Raw genomic sequence first — 17,093 nt, forward strand, 5'->3', positions numbered from 1 at the left:
TGCTTTCCACTTCGATTCAATACGGAGGTCTACCTAGTGAAGACCCTAACGCTCACATCACAAATTTTCTAGAGATTTGTGATACATTCAAACAAAATGGTGTTTCTGAAGATGCCATTAAATTGAGGCTCTTTCCTTTCACTCTTAGAGACAAGGCACGATCTTGGTTGCAATCATGTCCTGCTGGAAGTTTTACAACTTGGGAAGAATTAGCTCAAAAATTTTTAGCAAAATTCTTTCCATCTTCTAAAACTACAAAATTGCGAAATGAGATTATGACCTTTGTTCATCATGATCAAGAAAGCTTGTATGAAGCTTGGAAAAGATTTAAAGATTTATTAAGAAAATGCCCTCACCATAGTTTGCCTAAGTGGTTACAAGTTCAAACTTTTTATAATTCATTGTCACCTAATATTAAGATTACTTTGGATGCAACTGCAGGAGGATCTTTTGAAAGAAAAGAGATCGATGAAGCATATGATTTAATAGAAGAAATGGCAAGCAACAGCCATTATCAAAGCAATTCCGAGAGAAGGAAAACTGCAGGAATATATGAGATCGATGCTATCACTGCACTCAATGCTAAGGTGGACAACATGGTAAGAAAGTTAGATTTATTAACCACTAAATCTGTGAATTCCATTATGCAAGCTTGTGACAGATGCAACGAACAACATGGAATTGGAGAATGCATGCTAAATTCTGCAAATCCTCAAACCTTAGAGCAAGTGAATTACGTGATGAATCAAGGGAGAAGGAATTACCCGTACTCAAATTCTTATGATAACAGGTTAAGAAATCATCCTAATCTTTCATATGGTAATCCTAATAATACCTTGAATGCACCACCAGGTTTCATATCTCCAGAGAGAAAGTCTCATGACGATCTCCTCACTACCCTCTCTAAATCACACATGGATTTCATGAACGAAACTCGAGAAAACAATAAAATCCAACAAGCTGCGATAAGGAACTTGGAGATTCAGATGGGACAATTTGCAAACATGATGGCATCCCGACCCCAAGGTACGTTACCTAGTAATACTGAGAAAAATCTTAAAGAACAGGTACAAGCTATCACCTTAAGGAGTGGCAAACAGTTGGAGGATACGCCCAGGATTGAGAGAGAGAAGGAAAAGCAGAGAAAGGTTCCCATCATTAACCTAGAAGAGAAGGAAGAAGTGAAACCTTATGTTCCACCTGTCCCTTTTCCACAAAGGTTGAAGAAAACGCAAGACGACAAGAGCTTCCTCAAATTTCTTGACGTTTTCAAAAAGCTTCAAATTAACATTCCTTTTGCTGAAGCTCTTGCTCAAATGCCCAGCTATGCAAAATTCTTAAAAGAAATCCTGAGCAAGAAAAGAAAGATCGATGATCAAGGAATGGTGAAGTTGACAGAGGAGTGTAGTGCAATCATTCAGAATAAATTGCCTCCTAAATTAAAGGATCCAGGAAGTTTTTCTATCCCTTGTAATGTTGGAAATCTTAATTTTGAAAAAGCTTTAGCAGATTTAGGAGCCAGCATTAATCTTATGTCTTATGAAGTCTTTAAGATGCTAGGGATGGAAGAGCTAAAACCAACTAGGATGTCTCTACAGTTGGCAGATCGATCAATCAAATATCCGAAAGGGATTGTAGAAGATGTGTTTGTCAAGGTAGGTAAGTTTATCTTTCCTGTTGATTTTGTTATCCTTGACATTGATGAAGGTAGAGAAGGATCCTTAATCCTTGGAAGACCATTTCTTGCAACTGCAAGAGCATTGATTGATGTACATGAAGGAAAATTAACCTTGAGAGTGGGTCAAGAGGACGTTGTATTTAACGTTTTAAGATCTTGTAAACTTCCTATGGATTATGATGATTGTTTTAGGATTGATGTTATTCATGAATGTGTAAAGGACACTCTGCATATTGAAGATAATAATAACATTAATCCAAGAATCATAGATGAGAAGGAAAGTGAACCACCAAAGCAAGAACTGAAACATCTTCCATCTCATTTAAAACATGCATTCTTAGGTGAGAATAATTCTTTTCCTGTTATTATTTCTTCTCACTTAACATTTGATCAAGAGGAAAGGTTGTTGCAGGTTCTACGAAAACATAGAAAAGCTTTAGGATGGTCAATTTCAGATTTGTAGGGGATAAGTCCAAGTGTATGCATGCACAAGATCTTGATGGAGGAAGATTACAAACCTTCAATTGAGCATCAAAGAAGATTGAACCCGAATATGAAGGAGGTGGTCAAAGCAGAGATTATAAAACTCTTGGATGCTGGCATTATCTATCCAATTTCTGATAGCAGTTGGGTAAGTCCTGTCCAAGTAGTCCCAAAGAAAGGAGGTATGACAGTTATTTCTAACAAAAATAGCTAGTTAATTCCAACTAGAACTATCACAGGTTGGCGTGTGTGCATTGATTATAGGAAATTGAACAAAGCAACACGCAAGGATCATTTTCCCCTACCTTTTATTGATCAAATGCTTGAAAGACTTGCAGGTTATCCATACTATTGCTTTCTAGATGGTTATTCAGGGTATTTCCAAATACCTATTGCCCCCGAAGATCAAGAGAAGACCACTTTCACCTGCCCTTATGGTACTTTCGCCTACAGGAGAATGCCTTTTGGGTTGTGCAATGCCCCTGCAACTTTTCAGAGGTGCATGATGTCTATCTTTTCTGACATGGTTGAGAAATTCATTGAAATATTTATGGATGATTTTTCTGTGTTTGGTTCTTCTTTTGATTCTTGTCTTTATAACCTCTCATTAGTAATGCAGCGATGCGAGGACACTAACCTTGTTTTGAACTGGGAAAAATGTCATTTTATGGTTAGTGAAGGAACTATTTTGGGCCATAAAATCTCACAGAAGGGGATTGAAGTGGATAAGGCCAAGGTGGAGGTAATTGAAAAGCTACCGCCTCCAAATTCAGTAAAGGGAGTAAGAAGCTTTCTTGGCCATGCCGGATTTTACAGGAGATTTATCAAAGATTTCTCAAAAATCACAAAACCTCTTTGTAATTTGTTAGTTAAAGATGTTCCTTTCAATTTTGACGAAGAGTGTTTAAATGCCTTTAACAGATTGAAGAAAGAACTAACTTCAGCACCCATCATTGCTACACCAGATTGGAGTCACCCCTTCGAGCTTATGTGTGATGCTAGTGATCATGCTATAGGAGCTGTTCTTAGGCAGAGAAGAGAAAAGAAATTGCATGTCATTTATTATGCTAGTCGCACATTAAATGATGCACAATTAAACTATGCCACTTCTGAAAAAGAACTCCTGGCCATTGTTTTTGCCTTTGATAAATTTAGAGCTTATCTAATTGGAGCTAAAACAATAGTGTACACTGATCACTCTGCTATTAAATATCTATTAGAAAAGAAAGATGCAAAGCCGAGATTAATTCGTTGGGTTCTTCTTTTGCAGGAATTTGATTTAGAAATCCGCGATAAAAAAGGAACCGAGAATCTTGTAGCAGATCATTTATCTAGGCTTGAGTTAGGGGACGAAGAAAAAGCAAATTTGAATATCAATGAAGATTTCCCCCATGAACATCTTTTTCTTCTAGCTAAGGAACAAGCTCCCTGGTATGCTGATATAGTCAACTATCTTGCTTGCAAAATCACTCCTCCCAATCTTTCTTATCAACAAAAGAAAAAATTTTTTCATGATCTTAAATACTATTATTGGGAGGAGCCATTTTTGTTCAAGTATTGTAGTGACCAGCTCTTTCGACGATGCATACCGGAAGAAGAGATAGAAAGTGTCCTTCGATTTTGCCATTCAATGGAATGTGGAGGACATTTTGGAGCAAGCAAGACGGCGGCGCAGATTTTAGAAAGCGGTTTATATTGGCCTAACTTGTTTAAGGATGCCTTTAATTTTGTTCGTCTTTGTGACCGTTGTCAAAGGTTAGGAAATATTTCAAAGCGACATGAAATGCCACTAAACAACATCCTTGAAGTGGAGATATTTGATGTTTGGGGCTTGGATTTCATGGGGCCTTTTCCATCATCATATTCCAACCAATACATTCTAGTAGCGGTGGACTATGTTTCAAAATGGATGGAAGCTGTTGCCCTTCCCAATAATGATGCCAAAAGTGTGATGAGCTTCATCAAGAAATATATTTTCACACGACATGGTACTCCAAGAGCAATAATCACAGATGGAGGTAAGCACTTCTGTAACAAGCACTTAGATTCCCTTCTTTCTAGATATGGTGTTACTCATCGTGTAGGTACCCCATATCACCCTCAAACGAGTGGGCAAGTGGAAGTCACTAATAGGGAAATCAAGAAGATATTGGAGACCACGGTTGGGCAATCAAGGAAGGACTGGTCCAAGAAACTCGATGATGCTCTTTGGGCCTATAGAACTGCATTCAAAACACCAATTGGCATGTCTGCATATCGAATGGTATACGGTAAGGCTTGTCACCTCCCTGTCGAGCTGGAGCATAAGGCATATTGGGCAATCCAATTTCTTAACTTTGATACTAAGGAAGTTGGTCAAAAGAGGCTGCTTCAATTAAACATGATGGATGAAATGAGGCTCCATGCTTATGAAAATACCAAAATCTATAAAGATCGCACCAAACAATGGCATGATAAGCATATTATCCTACGGAATCTAAGAGTAGGCCAACAGGTATTACTCTACAACTCTAGACTCCGTCTTTTTCCAGGAAAACTGCGCTCAAGATGGTCTGGCCCATTCACGATTAAAGAAATTTTCCCGCATGGAGCAGTTGAGATAATGGATGGTGACCGAAGTTTCAAGGTTAATGCTCAACGTTTAAAGGTTTACCAAAGTGGAAACTTTGATCCCGTTAAAACTGCTATAAGTCTTGATTAGCTTGAATCAGGTTCAGTACGTCGAGCTTAATGACGTTAAATAAAAGCGCTTGTGGGAGACAACCTATTTTATTTTCTTTTGATTTTGATTTAATTGTTGCTTTTCAGTTTTTACCTTGGATATTATATATTGCTGTTTTTTTTTTTTAATGTTTTTCTGACTTTATAGCTTTGCTAAACTCCAACACCCGGCTCTATTGTATTTTTCAATACAATGATGGTAATATTCACTATACTTTCTTACTCTTTTGTTACATTATTGATAATATGATAAGTTTGGGGAATTGAATAAAGCTCATTGAGGACAATATGCTAAACTAAGTTGGGGGAAGAAGTTTTAGATAAAACTTTAAATTTCTTTTGTTATTTTAATTTTATTTTGTTTCACTAATAAAATAAGGTTGGAATAATTGTGAGCAAGTTTAAAAATTCTCTTCAATTCATTAACTTTTGATTAAATCAGTTGTTCTTCGAAGTTAATTATTTTTCAGCTTGAATTTTAATTTTTAATTTAACATGCTTCTTTGGTTTAATCATTTGTTTCCAAGATTATAAACATCAACTTTTTGAGAATTTTATGATAAATAGATGTGTTTTTCATAAAAAATTATTTAACCTTAGCATTCCTAGAACAAATTAGAATTTTCTTCGAGACAAAAAAAAATTTTAAATGCTTACATTTAGAAAGAGATGATTAAGGCATTCTTTGTTAAAACTTCGTATTTAGCCTAGACCACCTAAGATAAAATATGACTCTTGCAACTAATTTGAAGCCTATATCAAAAGTTATTGTTCACCCTTATTTGAACCTAGCTATTAAACCAAATTTATTTTCTACCTTAAGTGCAATAATGTGAAATTGAAGGATTTAATTTTTATTAAAACATAGCAACAAAGGGAGACAATATCATTAGTACTAGCAAATGAAAAATATACATATATATATATGCAAAAAAAAAAAAAAAAAAAAAAAGAAAGAAAAACCCCATAAGAGAAGCAATTAATCAAGAATTCAAGTTTGGGGAACTTTAGCAAGGGAGAAAATATCAAAAGTGCTATGAAGAGACCTTGCCAAAAATAACTCTAATTTCAAGCTAGTAAGAGACTTCAAAGTTAGTTCCCCTTTACAAATAAAAATTCGTTTTTAATATAAATGAAAATCCTGATATTAAACATTATTTGTACTTTTATATACCATATTATCCTTTTCTTTACTTAGCTAAGATTATATCCCTAAAACCCCATTACAACCTAAATAAAGACCTTTTGATCTTTTAAATTGTATGCATTTAAATTGTGGAGAAGAAATTACTATTTTTGTCTATGGGAATGTTGAACTTGTATTCAAACATCTTATTTAAAGGTTAAATGATTTTTGTAAATTCATATTCTAATTATCATAAGTTGAATAATTGTTGATGATAAAAATCTTGTTAACTTATGTTTAATTAAGGGAATGTGTTTTATTGAAAATTAAATTTTGGCTAGAAAATGATTAGCATAGGAAACACATGATTTATTCTTATGTTAATGACTTTGGATACTTATTGAAATTGTGAATGATTATTCCATACCATAATAAGCTAATATTTTAGTTTTGTTGCTTGAGGACAAGCAATGGTTTAAGTTTGGGGAATTTTGATAGGTGTTATTTTTATAATATTTTTAATATGGTTTTTATTAGGATTTGTAGTATTTTTAATTACTTTAATTAATTTTTATTTATGTTTTTGTTCAAAGCTCCCTTGAATCATGATGCACTTAATCTTAAGAAAATTTGTAGGGTTTTGGCACAGAGAAGAGTAAAATAAAGCAACACACTCATGCCTTGCCGGTGCTAGTTAGCACACCCGTGCTGGATTTAAGGAAAATCAAGTGAAGACACAGACTCTAGCACGCCCGGACCGTGATTGAGAGAAATTTAAAGTCTAATGGAAATTTTATTCCCTTAAAACAAGGAGAATTTTATTCCCTTAAAACAAGGAGAATTTATTCCCTTAAAACAAGGAGAATTTATTCCCTTAAAATAAGGAGAATTATTCTCTAAAGAATGTGGGATTTCTCTCTCATGAAGTCTATATAAAGAGAGGAGGAATTCATTGTAAGGGGATCATCTCTCATTCTATTATTCTTGTACATAATTTTCTCTCTTCAAAATTTCAAGTATTCAAGAGTTGTGCCAAGATTCAAGGAAGCCATTTGGAGTCAATTGTTAACAAGTTCTTATTTCTAAACTCTTAATCTTGTTTATTTCTTTCATTATCCTTATTGATTATGGAATATTTATCAAGTATTGTTGAGTTTTATTTAAGTACTATGTGTAATTAAACTCTTATACTAAGGGTTTGATGTAGCTTAATATTTTTTCCAATTTATGCAATTAGATTTATTTTTCCCTATTCAAGTTATGATTTATTCATGAACTTAATGCTTCTAGGCAGAATTTTCCCCTAGATTGATTTATTTCAATTATCACTATCGGAAGAAGGATCTTTGATATGAAAAGGTTAATAAAACACATGAGAATAATAACTTGATGTGGAAGCTATATGGTTTGACTCATGGGGGGTTTTTATAATTTATCAACCTTAAATTGTAAATTCATAAACAACTACATAACTTAATGATTTAATTCATAGTTAATTGCGCTATTGGAAGATAGGTAATTAAATGAAATTAAAATAGCTAGCAATACATCGGAAGAGCTTGTTAGTGAATTCAGAGTTGTTTCGTCTACTTGAATAATTAAATTGATTAATGAATTAATGAAATAAATTGGATAGAATTAAGTGAAATCAAAACCCCTAGTAGTTTCAATTCCTTGATTTCTTTAATCAATAATTGCTTGCTTAACTTCTTATTTTTACTTGTTGAATTTAATTTCTATAAACAATTTCCTCATTTATCGTTTCAATAATAATAGGATAACATAATTTTGGTACTTGGTACTCAATCCTCGTGAGAACGATATCTTACTCATCATATATTACTTGTAGCGATTTCGTACACTTGCGAAAAACTACTGTCATTAACCCTAGAGTTCTTCCAACTCTCCAGCCATTCCACCAAAAGGCGCCTCTAATGATTTGTTTCCCCCTTTTCGATATATGATTCCGATTCATTCCTATGTCCTGCATTCCACTACCCTAGCTAGCCTGCCATCCTAGAAGCTAGCCGGGAGCTTCGCTCTACCCGCCCTCTTAGGATCGCTTTGCCGGGTCGGGATGTCACAGACCCACCAGCTTCCGTGTGATTCGTCCTCGAACCCTACATCTATTGGAGGGGTCCGGCTCTGATACCAACTATCACGCCCGACTCTAATCACCAGAGGAATTGTCTGCTTTAGATCAAGCCAAATCCCCATACAAGATTAGCAAGATCCGCACTGTTTTGTCCCACAGATGAAATGGAAAACTTTCAAGGAGGTCACCCATCCTAGGATTTCTGTTAAGCGAACACACTTAACCCTGGATTTCTTCCAACTCTCCAGCCATTCCACCAAAAGGCGCCTCTAATAATTAGTTTTTCCCTTTTCGATAAATGATTTGATTCATTCCTGTTTCCCGCATGCCACTACCCTAGCTAGCCTGCCATCCTAGAAGCTAGCCAAGAGCTTTGCTCTACCCGCCCTTTTAGGATTGCTTTGCTGGGTCGGAATGTCACACTTAATAGAAGTAGGCCCAACAAACACAATCATTTTGGACCAAATAGCTTTTTTGGCATGCTCTGTGGGACTTGTTAGGGTTTTGTTAAGATATTGGAAAGCTTATGAAATTGATCGATAATTGTTATACTCAAGATCAATCAATTTCATGCATTTGACCGAAGACTCAACCTTTAGAAAGACAAATCGGCCTATTGGATGATTTGTGCTGTGATATTTAAAAGAGCATTTCAGCTAGTTATGGAAGAAACATGGGTGGCCTGAGCGGAATACAAGATGCTATGGTGGACCTATATGATACTTGCTTAGGCACTGCCGTAGTAGAATGGACAACTATGACAACTTGGTCATGATTGACCTAAAAATAACTACCATTGATCGTTATGCAAGTGGTTTATAGTCGAGATCATGGTCAACCTTTATAATGTTATTTTTGTAGTTATTTTTAATATAGTTTTTATTAGGATTTTTAGTATTTTTAATTACTTCAATTAGTTTTTATTTAGTTTTATTTATATTTTTTCGATAAAGTTTCCTTGAATCATATTTCACTTGATCTTGAGGAATTTTGTTGGATTTTTAAAGGAAACCAGCCAAAAATGCAAAAAAAGGATTATAAGTAATCATTTGCCCAAGATTTCCAGCAAGAAATACACCCAAGGCGTGCTACCAGCACCTCCGTGTTCCTTCCAAGGCAAAATCAAATGAGGGTCAGATTTGAGCACGCCCAGGGCATGCTAATTAGCACCTCCGTGCTAATTTGCAGAATTCAACTTGGGCTGAAAATTTCAGATTTAGCCATGCTGCCTGCATGAAAATCTTATAGGACGTACCTAATCAAGCTTAAATCTTATTTAGATGCTAGGAGAGCCCTAATTGGGAAGAAATACAAAGCCTAAATAGTTTCTTATCTCCAAAAGATTTCTTATTCAATAAATATTCACCTTCCTAAACGAACACGAAGATATTCCAGAAAGTCTATAGAAAGAGAGAGACTAGCCGTAATTTGGGAGATCCATTCATTGTATATTCCATCTCTTGTTCTATTGTTTTCTACATAGTTTTCTCTTTCTTTATTTCAAGTGCTCAAGTTTGTGGACAAAATCAAGGAAGTCGTTCATGCTATTTGTTGACTAGTTTTTATCTTTAAACTCTTAATCTTGTTTTTACTTTTCAGAATTCATATTAATATAGGAATTACTTGTAAGTTTAATAGAGTTTTATTTAATTACTATGTCGAACTAAACTCTCAAACTAGGGATTTGGTGTACTTAATTTCTATTTCAATTTATAATATTAGATTTGCTTTTCTTTGTTTAAAGTATAATTTATATTGAACTTAATGCTTCCAGACAGAGTTTCTCCCATGGATTGATTTATTTCATTAATCACTATCGGAAGAATGACTTTTGACATGAAAAAGGTAATAAATTACATAGGAATAATAACTTGATGTGGAAGCTATATGGTTTGACTTATGGGGGTTTTCATAGGTTTTAATCCTTGATTTCTTTTCATCAAATATTCTTGTTTGATTTCTTATTCATTATTTTATCTTATTTTTAAATCTATTCTTCTTTTTGTTGTTTAAATAATAATAGGTTAACACAATTTTGATACTTGGTATACAATTTTCTTTGGACGATGCTATACTCACCATTTATTACTTGTTTGCGATTTGGTATACTTGCTAAAAAGCATATCAAACCTCAGGACCAAGTGAATGACCAAATGAAATCAAACACTAATTACTTGGAAATACAACGGTCGCAGCTTAAGGCTTATGAAGAATTGACTCTTCAGAAATCCGACTATTCATAGACAGTTGATCTTATAGACGGTTCTTGCTTACTATAAGGAGAAAAGAACTATCATAGACTGACCAATTAAAACTAATATGAATGGTCATATAAGCCATGACAATAGTTTCTTTTAAAAACCAACGGCCATGCGTCTGAATGGTAATTACAACTCATTTAGGCAAAATCATTTCCATGGTAGTCCTATCCTATGCCTAGATGTGAACGGTCGAAGAAGCTGAATTATTAATAAAATAAACCGATCCCAAACCACATTTGAGGGGTGGGGGCAGGCAACATAATGCTCTATTTATATTCCAGCTCGGAGCTTAGTCTCAGTTAAAGCTCTTTACCCATTCCTGCAAGTGTATTTAGTAGGGATCGAACTTGAGAGCTCCAAATCGGGAGCTTTTCTCACATATACAGCCTACAGTACCAACTGAGCCATAACCCGTATATATGAAAAAATGTGGTTTAAATTAAAGAATTGTGATGACTGGCACATGTGAAAGAAACAATCTAAAAGAAAATCAATCTACATTTTCGCAATGGTTAAGGAGATACTGGTTCAATAATAAATGAACAAGCATGTAAAAGAAGCAGTATTTTGTCATTAACAATTGTTAATTACAGAAAGAGGCAAGTCCCAGTGTACAACTAAGAAAAAATGGAAGAAAAACAAAACTGCAAAGTTGGACTGGCCATTGCTTTCTCTTCTAGCAAGATATGGTCCTTATCCCTTTCGACTATAAACTTGTCAATTCTTCCTCTCCAGCTAAACAATTCCTCCTTATTTCGTTATTTTCGTGTCCAAAGCGTCCGCCTAGGTTTATAAGGAGAAAATCTCATCTTGAAGGGCCTTTATCCTAGATTGGAGGGACTTAGAGTTCTTTACCAATCTGTCAAAAGACCATTAACGAAAAGAAGAACGCCAATCATAGATCTCCTTTGCCTTTTGACCAACCCGAAATCTCAACTTCCAGCAGGTTGGCCCGAGGCATATGTAATTGGGTGGCTAGGGTATGAATATGATGAAGTTGGTCTCTAGTTCGTCTTGAAGCTTAGTTCCCCTTTGTGTGTGTGTGTGTGTGTGTGTGTGTGTGTGTGTGTGTGTGTGTGTATTGAAATTACAAAAACTTTCAAGAAAAAAAAAATTCCAATTAAAATCTTTATATTCCACAAACCAAAAAACAAAAACGAAAGATAAGAAGCAAGCTTTACCACTTGGCTACATTATCATCATAACAATTATTATTTGGCTACATTCACAAACCCAGTCCGCCGTAATCACGCCAATCTTTCAATTGGTCCCAATCCCAAAGAGGTTCATTATGTATGACCGCCATTGGTATGTTATTATTACTTTGTTGCCCAGTTTCTTGAGAGGGATAGCCATGGCCACCTAAAGATGAACTCTCAGCCGAGCTTCTTTTTCTTTTTGGATGAGTACTTGGTCTTGCCACTTCATCACCATGAACCATTAATTGCCTTGTTTCCATTCCAACCGGCCTTCTATCGAACGACCGTAGGCATTTTGCTTTCTTGTACACTCGACACAAACTGAATTCATGTCTTAGCTGCAAAAACAAATTATTCAACCATTGATTTTTAGCCTTTTTAAATAAACTAATTTCTTAATCCTTAACGTTACACCCAACCAAGCTCGAGATTAGTTTTTCAAATCCGAGTGGAGCTCGAGCTGAGCTCTAACTTTAGTACACATTTAATGAACCGAACTCAAGTCATATTTATAGTTTATGAACCTTTTATGCACTTCCAACAAAAAAAGCTAACTAATGAAATAATGGATTCGCTCCTGATAATGGATTCGATCCTAACTTGAAGGCTAACTAATAAAAAAAAGGTTTCATAATAACAAGGTTAATAATTAAACATACACTTAGAGATGCACCAGTTGATGAAGATGAAGCTTCTCTATCAATTGCTTTATATTCATTCATTTTCCACTCGGTTTTTCTACCTCTTGGAGCCCTTCCCTTGTAGAAAACCATAGTTCTTTTAACACCAACGCATCGATTGTTGGAAGAGTAAACATAACCAGGACAACCAGTAGCTTTCCAATATCCATCAGTTGTGAGTCTGTTTGGCCTTCCTCCACGTGCCTCGCTTTCTTGTCTTGGGATAAAGAAAAACCATTGTTCTGGATCTCTACGTGAGTAGACTCCTGAGAATTCTGCACCAAAACAAATTGTAATATGATCAAAACGCATAACAAAAGCTATATTTAGTTAATTATAGCATTAGGTATATATTTATAAGAAAATTATAATATACTTATTCTTGTATTTATATAATACTGTAAAAAACTCATAAAAGATTGCTATAATCTAAATGTTAATCAGTTTTTTCACTCAATGCATGACATTGAAATCAAATAGATTTATCTATGGTAGAAATATTTAGATTGTATTATTGATTAATAACAAAGAATCTCTCTTCTGATAATAAATCAAAATTAAAAGAAAATAGAAATAATAAAACTTGGAAGTTTAACCTAATTAATTGAGCTTAATTAAAGCATGCATCGAAAAAGAAGATAACAAGAATAAAATACGTGGAAGTTGCCATGGACTGAATTCGTATATATAAAGAACGGGTATAACACGATCCATAACCCGAATCAAGTCTTCTTGCTTGGCTTCTAGCCTATGATGCAAATAAAAAGAGAGAAGCTCTTCTTCTGTAGGGTAAAAACGAATCCCAGGTGCAAAATTCTCCATACATAACCTAATAGTTATTTCTAGCTTTACTATCTTCTTATTATATGCTTACACTTCTAATTAAATGGGAGAAATAACTTAGTTGTTTCTTTATATTTATAGGAAAAGAGAAAGAGAAAGATCACTGGAAGACACAAAGAAACGATTGAAACCAGAAGAAAGAAACAATGATGTGTTACTTGGCAACTTCCACACGCTGTCTTAGAAAAAATGTTTCTTCTATTTGTCATGATATTGTACTTATGGAATCCCTTGTTTAAAAAAAATTTATTTATTTAATACACAAGCTATAATAATATCTATCTACTCACAAGGCAGAGAGTTAGCAGTAGATATTTCTTGAGATAAGAAATATGATAAACATACTGTAAGCTGAACGTTATATAAACGTTATATAAGAACCAAATTTTAAAAATTCTAAAATTTTAGAAATAAATGCTATTATTGTAAATGAATTTACTTATTTCAATATAATTTCAACATTTAGTAATGGATAAATTTGTTCTTACATTAATTTTAATTTCTTCTCGTCAAACTCATTCTAATATGCCTTATATATTTTTAGAAATACAAGATCCATTCCATACTTTAGTCAAAATCAAAATTCACCACAGAAATTATCTAGTTTTCCTCCACTTGGTTTCAAATAATTCAAGCTAAGCTCGGGTCTAAGCTCACTCATATAATTCGGACCGACTTCGGTCTTACCAATTCTTCTCGATTCTTTTGAAAAACCTCATGACTTCAAATCTTCAATTTGTTTTTTCTAATTTCCATTTTTATTTTATTATTATCATTGTATAAAAATCTGTTTGCATGTATAGTTTAGAGATATAAAACCTCGAGTCATTAGCTATATATTGAGTTTCAATTTTCAAAAAGTCAAATTCAAATTTGACTCATTTATAATTTATAGCAAAGAAAAAAAAAATTATGGTTTGTTTATATGTTCAGGCTCGAACTTGAGTTTATGAAAGGCTTATTTACTAGTTTTGAGCTAGTTTGTGAACATATTTCGTAACTTGAGTTCAACTTGTTTATTAAATAAACTCAATAAACAAATTTGAATTTGATTAGTTATAAACAAAGTCCCAAGCAATTTATAAACAATTTCATTTACGTACAATGCCTTAATGTTGGAGCAAAATAATAAAAATAATTTATTGTTAAAATGAGGGTATTTCTAACCATTCATTTGGAAAAAATGATAAGGTGAAAATAAATTTTAAAATAAATGCTTATTTTAATTGGTTTAATTCATAGGTAAACTAATGAACCGAATCTAAACAAGTCTAATCCTATATAATTAATTTAAGTTTATGTAAACTTAAATTGATTAAACCTCTCTCTCTTGATGTTTCCTTTCAATTTTATTTTTAGGAGAACTCGAACTCGAGACCTTTCACTCATTACATAAATAAGAAGATCAACCAGACCATGCAAAAGAACTCGATGTCTTCATTGCCATTCTTATCATAATATCTCTTTTAATTCTTTTTTTTTCTCCAAAAGATGTATAGTAGATAATTCTATGATTAAAAATTAGAGGTAGCAGAGAAAAAGCACACTAGACCGATAATGCAACGACCGATAAGAACTAGATTAAGAAATGACAGTTGGTTTTGCAAGTGTACGAAATCGCCACAAGTAATATATGATGAGTACAATATTGTTCCCACGGGAATTGTATACCAAGTACCAAAATTATATTAACCTATTATTATTTAAATGATAAAGGAAGAAATTGTTTCAAGAATTTAAATTCAACAAGTAAAAATAAGAAGAAGTCAAGCAAGCAAAATTTGATTAAAGAAAGCAAGGATTAAAAACTACTAGGAATTTTGAATTCACTTATTTCTATCCAATTTATTTTATTAGTTTATTAATCAATTTTAATTATTCAAGTAGGAAAAACAACTCTAAAATCACTAACAAGCTCTTCCGAAGTATTGTTAGTTAGTTTAATTCCTTTTAACTACATATCTTCCGATAGCACAATCAAACATGAATTAAATCATTAAGTTTTGTAGTTTATTTATGAATTCATAAATTAAAGTTTTTAATTTATGAAACCCTCATGAGTCAAACTATATAACTTCCGCATCAAGTTATTATTCTCATGTGATTTATTAACTTTTTCATATCAAAAATCCTACTTCCGATAGTGATTAATGAAATAAATCAATCCAGGAGAGAAACTGTGCCTGGAAGCATTAAGTTTATCAATAAATCATAACTTTAACAAATAAAAATAAATCTAATATTATAAATTGGAAAATAAATTAAGCTACATCAAAATTCCTAGTATGAGAGTTTAGTTAGACATAGTACTTAAATAAAACTCAATAATACTTCATAAATATTCCATAATCAATAGGAATAATGAAAGAGATAAGCAAGATTAAGAGTTTAGAAATAAGAATTAGTTAATAATTGGCTCCGGATGACTTCCTTGAATCTTTGCCCAACTCTTGAAAGACTTGAACTCTTGAAGAAGTGAAACTATATACAAGACTAAGAGAATGAGATGAGATAGAATGGTATGAGATGGGATGGAATGGGATGATATGGGGATGGTCTATACAATGAACTCTTCTTCCCTTTATATAGACTTCTTGGGAGGGAAATCCACATAGTTTAGGGAATAAAGTCCACCTTTGTTAGGAAATAAAGTTCTCAATTAAGCCTTAAATTTTTCTCAATCATGACTTTCCCATGTGCATAGATTAAAGCTTGATTTGCATATGAAGAAAGTATCCAAGGTGAGCTCATGGAAATGGTGGGAATCGGTTGGCAATTTTTGACTCAAATCAACTCTCGCTCTTTAGCACGGGCGTGCTGTGAAGCACGGTCTGGGCGTGCTAGATCTTGGCTTTGTGGAAGGATCAGCATGGGCCGTGCTCAAGGGTGCGCTTGAGTGGAGTCTTGTGGCACGGGTGTGTTGGCTCAAGGGTCAAATTCTAATCTCGGAATTTTGATGATTAAAACAAAACAAATAAATTTAAATTATATTATTTGTGCTAATAATATTTTATGCAGAATTCTTATGGAAAGAAAATGAACAAGGCAAGTCCTACAAAAATTTATAGTGTGTGAAGACATCCGAAGACCCTAGTGGTTAGATCTCTAAGATTCATTGTAGGATAGAGAGAAAATTCATCTATAAGCACAAAAACTAATTTTTTCTCTCATCGAAATTTTTCCAAAATTAGATTCTTCAAAATAAATCTTTTCGTCATAGTTGTTTTCAAAATTCCTTTAAAAGAAATCAAAATGATTCAATTACCTAAAATTAAAGAGATTATGTCTCTAACGATTTTGGTAATAAATCGTATGCTTTCTTTTTCAGAAATCCTCTTTGAAGATCTAAAGAATTTTAATTTATTCTCTTACCTAAAACGAAGGAAGATCTTATTCTTTTCGTTTTAGTAAGTAGAATCTTTTAGAAAAATATTTCTCAAATAAATTACTTTCGGAAAATCTTTATGTTTAAGGAAAGGAAGATCGTCTCCTATTTTCTTACCAAAAGGATAAAACAAATTTTTGGTAACTAAGATTTTCGTATCTTCTAAATAAGGAAAGCAAATATTCTGATTTCAAAAAGAAATATCCACTTTCTAAAAACGAGAGTCACAAATCTCTCTATAAAAAGGAGTTTTCACTCTTTGAACGAGGTGGAAGAAAGAGTTTTCGTTTTAAGAGTATTCACCTATTGATCACATCCTTCATCTCTCAAAACTTACTCTCTACCCCCATTTTTCTTTTCATCTTTACACTTTACTTTTCTAGCTTTAAGTAGAAAAGAATTTTTATAACTACTTTTGAAAAACGGTTCTGTGTTCTAAACGATTTTCTAATTTGAAAAACTATTTTTCCTGTGGTTATATTTGCATTTCTGTCTGTCTATTTAGATTCTATAATCTTTAGTAGACAGGTCTTTATTTGATAAACAATTGTGTAATATCTTAGGTTAGAAGCTAGTGTGAAAGAGGTTATCAAGCAATCCGTGAGAGAGATTCTAATGTCTT

At 33.3% G+C, this 17,093-nt stretch overlaps 2 protein-coding genes and 1 non-coding gene across 3 annotated transcripts; 1 reads left to right on the forward strand and 2 right to left on the reverse strand.

The window, feature by feature from the left end:
• Positions 1-257: 257 nt before the first annotated feature.
• On the reverse strand, positions 258-364 carry LOC119370020 (small nucleolar RNA R71). The gene has a single exon (XR_005177576.2). It is a non-coding gene; the product is annotated as a small nucleolar RNA R71 (small nucleolar RNA).
• A 952-nt stretch (positions 365-1,316) lies between these two features.
• Positions 1,317-4,862, forward strand: LOC149498144 (uncharacterized). The gene is made up of 7 exons (XM_089718365.1): positions 1,317-1,959; positions 2,500-2,659; positions 2,837-2,903; positions 3,432-3,592; positions 3,725-4,107; positions 4,246-4,431; positions 4,693-4,862. The coding sequence occupies exons 1-7, from the start codon at positions 1,317-1,319 to the stop codon at positions 4,860-4,862; spliced, it is 1,770 nt and encodes a 589-aa protein (XP_089574491.1).
• A 6,543-nt stretch (positions 4,863-11,405) lies between these two features.
• On the reverse strand, positions 11,406-13,108 carry LOC105634755 (NAC domain-containing protein 90). The gene is made up of 3 exons (XM_012217665.4): positions 12,900-13,108; positions 12,223-12,518; positions 11,406-11,901 (listed from the first exon to the last, which is right to left on the reverse strand). The coding sequence occupies exons 1-3, from the start codon at positions 13,063-13,065 to the stop codon at positions 11,590-11,592; spliced, it is 774 nt and encodes a 257-aa protein (XP_012073055.1). The 5' UTR covers positions 13,066-13,108; the 3' UTR covers positions 11,406-11,589.
• Between the last annotated feature and the right edge of the window lie 3,985 nt (positions 13,109-17,093).

The sequence above is a fragment of the Jatropha curcas genome, chromosome 2 (genome assembly GCF_041381405.1).
Source record: "Jatropha curcas cultivar XTBG-Jc1 chromosome 2, XTBG_Jcur_1.0, whole genome shotgun sequence".
NCBI classification, from domain to species: domain Eukaryota; kingdom Viridiplantae; phylum Streptophyta; class Magnoliopsida; order Malpighiales; family Euphorbiaceae; genus Jatropha; species Jatropha curcas.

Excerpts from the sequence above, each read along its gene's own strand:
- LOC105634755 (XM_012217665.4), bottom strand. The coding sequence starts at position 13,065 with ATGGAGAATTTTGCACCTGGGATTCGTTTTTACCCTACAGAAGAAGAG. Across the intron at positions 12,519-12,899 it reads CAGTCCATGGCAACTTCCAC|AATTCTCAGGAGTCTACTCA; the intron begins GTATTTTATTCT and ends GTTTTGGTGCAG. Across the intron at positions 11,902-12,222 it reads CAACTGGTGCATCTCTAAGT|CTAAGACATGAATTCAGTTT; the intron begins GTATGTTTAATT and ends TTGTTTTTGCAG.
- LOC149498144 (XM_089718365.1), top strand. The coding sequence starts at position 1,317 with ATGCCCAGCTATGCAAAATTCTTAAAAGAAATCCTGAGCAAGAAAAGA. Across the intron at positions 2,660-2,836 it reads GCCCCTGCAACTTTTCAGAG|TGAAGGAACTATTTTGGGCC; the intron begins GTGCATGATGTC and ends TTTTATGGTTAG. Across the intron at positions 4,108-4,245 it reads TCCCAATAATGATGCCAAAA|GTACCCCATATCACCCTCAA; the intron begins GTGTGATGAGCT and ends CTCATCGTGTAG.